Source organism: Marmota marmota, unplaced genomic scaffold (genome assembly GCF_001458135.2).
Source record: "Marmota marmota marmota unplaced genomic scaffold, marMar, whole genome shotgun sequence".
NCBI classification, from domain to species: domain Eukaryota; kingdom Metazoa; phylum Chordata; class Mammalia; order Rodentia; family Sciuridae; genus Marmota; species Marmota marmota.
The window spans coordinates 398,765-407,957 of record NW_026000052.1 but is presented as its reverse complement, the minus strand read 5'-3'; the positions used below and the strand labels follow the sequence as shown (position 1 = coordinate 407,957).

The window sequence follows — 9,193 nt, the reverse complement described above, 5'->3', positions numbered from 1 at the left end:
ACACACACACACACACACACACACACACTCTCTCTCTCTCTCTCCCTCTGAGGACACACACACACACACTCACTGTCCCCCTCAGAGGACACGCACACATAGTGTCCCTCAGAGGACACACACAGGCATGGACACATGTCCTTCGTAGCGTGTAGTCTCTCCCATCCCAGTCGCAGATCCCTGCCGCCTTTGGTCCCATGGTGCCGTGGTCACCCCGTCAACCTTGCCAGTGACTCTGGCCCTCTGTGCTGAGCTCTCCCAGGGTAACTTGATGCCCTCTCCCTTGCCTGGCATCTTTTGTCCTTTTTTCTTGCTGTGGGAGGTGCTGCCTGAAGGTTCTGTGGGGGCCCTGTGGCCCTGCAGTGTCCCTGCCTCAGCCTGCACCCTGCCGATGTGGCGCTGGTTACTGAGGTCTTCCCTGGGACTGTCACTTCTACAGCCAGACAGCCCATGGCTGGATGCCTCCTCTTAGTTTCCCGTTGGGATTTGTAGTTGGCGACCCCTCAGGTGCCCTGCTTGTTTTTCTGTCAGGCTGTTTGTATTTTTTTGTTGGTAATCAGAGTCCAAGTATTATAGACCTGTGCCCAAGCTCCATGATTTATCTCATGTGTGTTATATTTAGAAAATTCCCTTCTATTCCTACTTTACCTAGGTTTTTGAATTCTGATTTTGTAACATAGATTGGAGAATATTTAAAGTTCTTTCCTATGGCTTGTCATAATCTAAAGAATGCTGGCATTTTCAGTGGGTATAGCTGAGATGAAACTGGAGCCAGGGACTCAGGGATGCAGGCGGGAAAGATGGAGACTACTTTTGTGATTGATGCTTTGTTAAGAGACCTTCCCCCCACACTCTTTCCCTCCCCCTCTCTCTCTTTCTCCCTCTTTCCCTCCCCCTCTCCCTCACACGCTCTTTCTCTCCCCCTCCCTCTCTCCCTCCTTCTGTCCATCTCTCTCCCTTTCTTTCTCCCTCTCCCCCCCTCTCCCCTCCCACACTCTCTCTCCCACCCTCTCTTTCTTTCTCCCTCTCACCTACACACTTTCTCTCTCCCTCCCTCCCTCTCCTTCTCTCTCCCCCTCCCTTTCTTTCTCCCCCCACTNTTCTTCCTCCTCCCTCTGTATAAAAGTGTGCTGTGGTACCTCCTTCTGGCCCCTTTGCTTTTCTCTGTGCAAGGCTATTGAAGGGTGTGCTTCTTAACTGATAAGTGGGTACAGCATTTTGATCATCTTCTCTTCTAATTTTATCAGATTGAAAAACGTGGCCTGTAAGTCTGTACACTTGTGGGTTTTCAGATTGTATGTTCCTAACTGATTTTAGAAAGTTTCATTAACAGAGAGTGTGGTGTATCTGAGAGCTATCAGACTGTGGCTGGGCTCTGCATGGATCCCAGGCATATTGGTTTCTGTCCCTGAGGTCTGTGGTCCCAACAGGTTTTTCCTATGGGGCTTTTCACAAAGTCCCTGATGTTTCTGGCTTTTGCTGGTGACTTGGCCAGCAGGTGGTTTCCTGGTGCAGCTGTTCTGATTGCACAGATTACCTGTGTTTCTTCACACAGTGCTTTCTCTCTCTGTTTAGCTCCTCCCCTGGATAGTCCCCCTTGCCTGGCATTAAATGTCACCATCTGCTTCTTGCCAAGGTCATTGATTTTGTTTTAGCTTGCATTTGCCTGGTACCCTTCTTTCTCTTTCATTTTCCACACTTCTTTAACATTTATCCTCCATCCCACGCCCAGCCCCTGTACTGAGGGCCGATCTCAGCACCCTCTACCACTGAGCCACATCCCCAGCCCTTTTTATTTTTTATTTTGGGACAGAGTCTTGCTATTTGCTGAGGCTGGCCTTGAACTTGAGATCCTCCTGCCTCAGCCTCCCCAGCAATGGATTGCAGCCTGTGCCACCATGCCTGGCCCAAGCACCATAAGAATCATGGTTTTCTGGCTGTGCTCTTTCTAAACCCAGTGTGATGTCTGTTTCTGATGGAGGATCCATCTGACTCAGCAGCTGCCTGGTGCACAGGTCTGGTTCTTCCTCGTTGCTGCACTGCATGGCTGTGCCCTCCATTTTGAGGGACTTCTGCTTTTTTCAGAGCTCTTCCACCCCTCGTTAGTTTCTGGTCTCCACCTCTGCCCTCCACAGAGGCTATCTTCTTCCCTTTCCTGCCCTGTGGTTGGGAACAGTGTTCTCACCACTCTAGCTTGCTGCCTCACCGTCTTTATCACCATGATGGCCTGTTCCCATCACTGCACTTTTGTTTCTGTTTATTTTGCTCCACTCCTAACTTGAGGAGGCATGACCTTTGCGGTGACCCCCTCTGGTCCTGGACCAGGTGTGGCCCCTCACTGCTGCCCCAGGTGGAGCATCCGCATGTGCATGCGCCCTGCTGCGCCCTCCTGAGGCCTCCTGCCCCTCCTCCAGCCACAGCGCCACAGCCCGTTCCCTCTCCTTTTTTACTCTGCCAGGGTGTGTAGGTGGGGACAGAGTTCTCCCTATTGTCAAGAGTCCTTCCCTGCCCCTCACCATGAGGTGACCTTGTGGTGGCCTGTTCCCTGCTGGAGCTTGACACCCAGGCCCTGACCTGTAGCTCCACCCTGCTGCCGTGGGGAGCGGCTTCCCCACTTATAATGGTCGTCTCCTTTCCTTGCTGCTTTGCTAGGAGTCACTGCCCTTCAGTGTGTCTCTGGTTTGCTCCTCTGTACCTCTGCCCTTGCCTCATGGCTCCCTCCTCTGCCTTGCCTTCCAGTCACTCAGAGTTGTCTCACTAAGTTCCAGAGTGAACTTCCTTTCATTTTGCCTGCTGAGAAATTTCAGGAGGGAAGTTTATTTTTCTTTCTCTCTTTAAGCTTTGTTTTGTGTGGTGAGTTGGGTGCTGTACTTGGATCCCTGGGACTAATGGACTTTCCTCTGAGTCCCTAGCAGAGCCCAAGGACATACTTGCATTCAGTGTGTGCAGGCCTTGGTCCTTGGTCAGGACAGGCTTGGGGCTGGCTGGGAGAGAAGGAAGCCATTCTTGGATTTCTGTGTTCCCAGCACAGCTGGGTCCCCTTGGTTGCCCTCCAGCTGAGGATGGCTGTGTCTCAGGTGCTGGGCTCTCATGTCTCCCTGCCCACATGCTGTTATCAGCCTATTCTTTGCACCCTATGTTTAGCCCTCCACTCAGAGTTGTCTCACTAAATCCCAGCTGACCCTTAAAGGTACAGGTGGCCTGTGATCTGTTGCCAAGTGAGTGGCTTCCAGGTTTGTGTGACAGACGTGCACCAGGTCACACAACCCTAAGGTCAAGGGTGGCAGCCTTTGGGTCCATGTCAGCATGTTGCTTGAGCCCATGTCACTTTTGCTACTCCATGCTGGGACACACCAGCCAGGCTGGAAAGACACTGGCTTTCTTCTTCCTCCTCCCTGGCCTCTAGAAAGTCACTGAGAGCTGGGTAGATCTTGGTCGTTCTGTTTTCTGGCTTCATTCAGGGCCTGGAACAAATGGTCTGTGCATGTTTGTTGAGCAAATAGTACTGACAAGGGTCACAGGGACTGCGTATTGACTGGTGAATTCCTCTTAGAGATATCTGGATTCCTTTATATGATGTGCTATCAGTTGTATCTTGTTCTTACTGATATTTAGCTTTCTTGGGTTGTTTTAATTCTTGATTTTCTCCTAGCTTGAAGATTTCAGGTCTGTTTTTCTTGAAATAAGCTTTTTCATCATACGGACTATATGCTGATTAGGTCTGGAAGGTTCAGAAAGCTGAGAAGCAGTTTTATCTCGTGGTCTTCCCACCGAGACTACCATTTGATGATGCATTTCTGCATTTACTGTAGATACCTGCTTTCCTCCAAGAATGGGGCTGGAGCCACTGCCCACAGCAGACTTGAGCACACAGTGGCTGCTTGCTAAGAATTGCTGTCTGCTGGGATTGCGCCCCCATCCCAAAGAGCAGGACCTTGGAAGTACTCATGGGAGTGTTGGCCTTGCAGCCACTTTCTACCTGGGTGCCCAGGCTCCTGTGGACCTGAGGCTGAAGCAGTTCTGGCTATGCCCTGGAGTGTGGGTGGCATGAGAAGCAAGAGTCCCTGTCTGCTTGCAGTAGAGGATCCTTGGCTCCTGCCCCCCGCCCCCTGGCACCCCTTGAGTGTGTGTTGGGAGCTCTGCAGGCAATGTGGGGTGTGGTTTTGTGCAAGTGCCGTAGCGGTTGACATGCTCTGTGTTCCTGTGTTTTAAGCTTTTTTGCTGCTGTGACTAAAAGACCTGATAAGAACAATTTTAGAGGAGAAAAACTTTATCTTGGGGCTCAAATTTCAGAGGTGTCAGTCCATATGCAGCAGGCTCCATTCCTCTGGGCTCAAGGTGAGGCAGAACATCATGGTGGAAGAGTGTGGCGTATGCACGTGGCTCACCTGATGAGGAAGCAGAGAGAGACTCCATTGGCCATATACATATATGGCAAAGGCCACACCCCCAGGGACCCACTTCCTCCAGCCACACCCACCTACCTTCAGTTGCCACTCAGTTGACCCCATCAGGGGATTAAGTCACTGATGAAGGCTCTCAAAACCCAATCACTTCCCCTTTGAACCTTCTTGCTTTGTCTCACACATGAGCTTTTGGGGATACCTCACATCCGTACCATGACATCATGTATGTCATGGGCCCAGGTGGGTGTGGTTGTGGCAGGCAGTTGTGAAGGGCACATCCCTGCGAGGTCTCCCTTACATGGGACAGAATGGAGACCCCCCCCCCCCCCGAGGTGGTTCCCTGCTCTCCCTAGCTGTGTGTGCCATGCAGTAGCTTTGCCCTCTCTGGCCTTCTTACCTGGGGGCCCAGTGTGTGTGCACATGCAGGCAGGGGGCTCAGGGATGAAAACTTCAACATGGCTACTGTTCAGGGAGCTGGATAAGGACAGGCTGATGAGCAAATGGTGATAGGTGGCCATGAGGTGGGTATCACTGCAGGGTGTGGGCAGGGAGGACCCTACTTTAGATGGAGTGTCCAGAGAAAGATGATTTGTAAAGGTGACATTGAAGCTAAGACCCCCAGCTGAGGAGCCACCATGGGAAGGGAGCATTTTACATTTGGGAACTGCTAAGATCAAAGCAGCAGAGGTGACGGTTTGGGTGTGAGTTGGGGAGAGAAGAAGGAGTCAGGTGAGAGCAGGGTCAGCACACTTCCCAGACAGCTAGTGTTTTGGCCTTTATGGACAGGACATCAGCCACGTACCAAGAACAAATGCATGTCCAGGAGAGATGCTTAAGAAACAGGTAGCCAATGGTTGCTGACCCCTGAGTTGGGGGGCAGGGTGTACTGGAGGGATGGATCTTGGGGAGGGACTGACTCTGTCAGATTTATCTCTCTTGGAAAAAGCTTGGAGTGCCTACAAGGGTGCCCAGGGCATCAGGGCTACCTTCTGGAAGGTAGCCAGCGTGCCGGGACCAGAGACAGTGACCATGCAGTCCAGACCGAGCCAGCTTTCCATGGGCAGCCAGGGACCATAGGCCTCATGGAGACCTTTGGACTCCCCACAGGGGGGTGGCGAGGGTTAGTGCATAATGGCTTGTGAGCAGGGGATGGGGCAGGCTGTCCTTGAGGGTATGTCTGAGAATGGGGCCGCTGGTCCCTGAGCTCTAGCAAGCCTTTTGTCTTGCAGGGTCCCCCTTTGCCCGTGCCAGCCTCAAAAGTGGGAAGACAGAGAGTTCATCGTATTTCCGGAGGAAGGAGAAGATGTTCCGGTTCTTCATCCGGCGCATGGTGAAGGCGCAAAGCTTCTACTGGGTGGTGCTGTGTGTGGTGGCTCTGAACACACTCTGTGTGGCCATGGTGCACTACAACCAGCCGCAGCGGCTCACCACAGCTCTGTGTATGTACCCTGCCCCGCCCTTCCCTCTCTCAGGGCACCTCCCAAACCCATCTGCTCTGCAGCCTGGAAATCCTGGTCCACGACTCTTCTGCCTGGAACACCCTGGGCGCAACTCCTGTCTGCTGCACAGACCTGGTCAGTCCCCAGGGGCCTCTGCTGGAGCCTGGGTGGTGTCCCAGGCCTGAGGGCTCCCCTCCATGCCTGCAGGTGGGTTCCAGGCAGCCCAACTGATGTGGCTAGATGCCCTGCATCAGTAGTGTGATGAGTTGAGAGGTCCTGGGTTGCCCAGGGGAGGAAGTGTGTGGGATGGCCAGGGATGAGCCAGGCCAAACACACCTGTGTCCTCCCTCTGAAGGGTTTCAGACCCATAGGCTAGGCACTTCATTCTGTGCTACTCCTGGCCTGGATTCCCGAGGAGTCAGAGTCCTGGCTGCATGCTCTGTCACAAGGCTCTTCTGGATACTTACGTTCTCCTGTACAATGGGTTGGACATATGAGCATCAGGACTGCTATGACCAGAGATGACTTGCTATCCTGTGTCCATGAGCCCAGGGCAGCAACAGGGATTCGTGTCATGCTGGTCTTGGCCCCGGCTATAGTCAGGAGAAGGCAAAGAGGAAGGTAACCGGTGGTTGGGGCCTCCTGTGTCTGTCCAGGATCGGAACTGGCACTCTGAAGCTGGCCCTGCATGCTCCAGGGCTCTGTGGGCCCCCGGAGCACAGCTTGGCTCTGCTGTCTTACTTTGTGAAGTGTTGAAGAATCCACTGATGTTTCCATCCTGTGGTCAGTGCTTTTGCCTCCCTGTCCTCCAGGGGTCAGCTGCACTCACCCTGCTTGGTGTCTGCAGTGGGCCTGAGGGCAAGAACTCTTTGGGGCTCCCATGAAGGCCTCCCTCTCTCTGGAAGCTGCCTGAGGCACTTGGGAGAATTTTTGCTGGACCCTGAAAGCATCCTGGCACAGTCCTAGCCCAGCTGTCCAACCTGTGTGGCCCACTCAGCCCCTGAAGGGCTCTCATGAGCTGGGTGGGTGCTGGCAGCTCTGCAGTAGGCGGGCCCACGGTCGTGCGTGTGCCCACGTATGTGCTCATGCGCATGCACACTCACCCAGCTTGGGCTTCACGCGTGTGTGCACGTGTGTGCACATGTGCATGCACACTTATGCAGCCTGGGCTTCAGCTGCTGGGTCTGTCGGTGGCAGAGCACTTGCCTAGAATTATGAGGTCCTGGGTTTACTCCCTGGTTCTGGGAAAAAAAGAAAAAGATAAAAGGAATCTGTTACTTGCCTCTCAGGGGAAGGGTAAAGAGGCAGCAGAAGGATAAGGAGCCGAGACAGCCTGGCTCAGATGCCCCAGGGAGGGTTGGGGAGCAGTGCTGTGTCATGCAGCAGCCTGCTCTGGTCCCCAGTTTTGGATCCTGAGAGTGGTAGCTTGGCATCTTGGGACTTTGCTTGGGAGTGAGTTCAGGGTCTTCCTGGACCCTCAGGCTTAGGTTCCTTACCCTTGGGGTTGGGTGGGGACCGTGGATTCTCTTCTTCCCCTCAGCTGGCTGGGCCTGGTGGTGCCCAGCTGCTCTCATGGTCACTCCTGCCTTCTGGGTGTCTGCTGGCTGGGAAGGTGGGGTGCCTGTGTGAGTGGGAGCCTGCACGGCCTGCTTACATGTATGATGGTGCAAGTGTGGGCTGGAAGTACCCCAGCCTTGGGCCAGGCTGCAGGCAGACTGACTGGGAATCTGCTGTTTTCCTGGAATTCCTGGGTCCATTGTCCTCACAGAGGGAAAACGGCTGGAGGGAGAGGTGGGCATTTGCTGAGTCTAAGCCTTTCTGCTGATAGTGCCTGGGGCCCTGTCTGATCCTGCAGGGCAGAGCAGGCTTCTAGAGGTCCTACGCAGACCAGCTTCACAGTGCTCATAGTGGGGCCCTGGCCTAAGGCCTGCCACCCTGTAGTCAGTTAGCTCTGTGCACCTGCCCATCCACCAAGGACCCACCCTGAGGCCCCGTCAGGACCTTGGAAACTGAGGCTTAAGCAGTGAAAGGGAGCCCCTGAGAGGGTTTACACATCCACAGGACACACTTCTCTGCCCTCCCCTCTGCTCCCAGAGCACGGTGGCCTCTCACAGGACACCTTTACCTTCCTCCTCTGCTTGCCCTGTTGCCTGTGAACTCCTGGAGAGCAGGGTGGGTGCTATTGCCTGCACCAGCTCCTGGCAGCACTGTGCCTGCTGGTGCAAGAATGGATGATCCTCTTCTGTGGCCTCAGAGGGGAGGCTGAGTGTGTGAGCTCAGGCCATCTCAACAGGACGCTGGGGACTTCTAGTGCCTAGTCCCTTTCTCTAAAGTTTGGCCAATTTTGTACCTGTTTCTTGCACAGTTCTCTCACTTTGGTCTTCTAGGAGCAAGCTGAGGGCCTGGGCAGCCTTGCTGGTGGTCCCCACGGGGGTGGCCATAGTCCTATTTCTCTTCTCTCCCAGGGTGCTTCATGGGAAACTGATGGCACAGGCAAAGGCCTTTGTGACCATGTAGAGGGACTTTGAGGTTTTTGTGGCCAGGAGCACTAGGACTCTGCAGGCTACTTGTGTATTTCCTGTTCTGAGCTGGACTGTGAGGGGTGCAGCTTTCCTGCTGCTGCTCATACCTGCTGCTGAAACAACCAGGCCCAGGCATCTGTCTGAGGCAGCAACAGGCCTGGTTGGGGATGTTCTTCTTGTCCCAAGAAGGCCCTGCCTAAGGGTCAGTGGCATCTGTGCCGGATATGGGCTCTGGCTTTCCCTAGTAGGCTTCTTGGCCTTTTGCTATCGTCCCATACTCAGTGAAAGTGCCTGGTGATCTCCTGGCTGGCTTCAGGGGCCAGGCTTGTTGGGCATGAGTTGCTCCCAGGAGTTGGCTGGCCATGGGCCTAGGCTGTAGAAGAGGGGTCCTCCCCTCTCTGTTTGCTCAGTGCTTAAATGGGCCTGGAACTAGCATCTCTGCTTATCTGGATCTGGGCTGCTATAAACGGACTCCTTACTGAAGTGTTTGGATCGTTACTGTGTCGCCCTTGGGGACTTGTGGGGAAGGCAGATTTCAGGGTGCACAGGGATGTGAAGTGTGCTACCCGTCTTCCATCATCTATGTTTTAGGAGCTGTGTCTGCCTTAAGGCCCCGTGTCTCAGCCAAGACCCAGGGGGATAAGCTGGCATCTGCCCAGCGACTGGCTCCCCGGCTGGGCCTGCCTTCCTTCTCAGGGCCTTGTCGTCTGTGGCCATGCTCTGGGATTGGAGCTGCTGCCCTGACCAGCGGCCACAGTGCCTTTGGTCTCCTGGTCCCAGTACCATCCTCTGGGAGGGGGATCAATGAGAGTGGCTCGGTTCTGAG

The 9,193-nt window shown here is 54.2% G+C and overlaps 1 protein-coding gene across 1 annotated transcript in view; it reads left to right on the top strand.

Annotated features, from left to right (window-relative positions):
* Positions 1-9,193, top strand: part of Cacna1b (calcium voltage-gated channel subunit alpha1 B) — a 185,825-nt gene that overhangs the window by 60,732 nt on the left and 115,900 nt on the right. Inside the window, 1 exon segment of the mRNA XM_048813414.1 lies at positions 5,636-5,845. Within this exon segment, the coding sequence (XP_048669371.1) occupies positions 5,636-5,845 (210 nt within the window).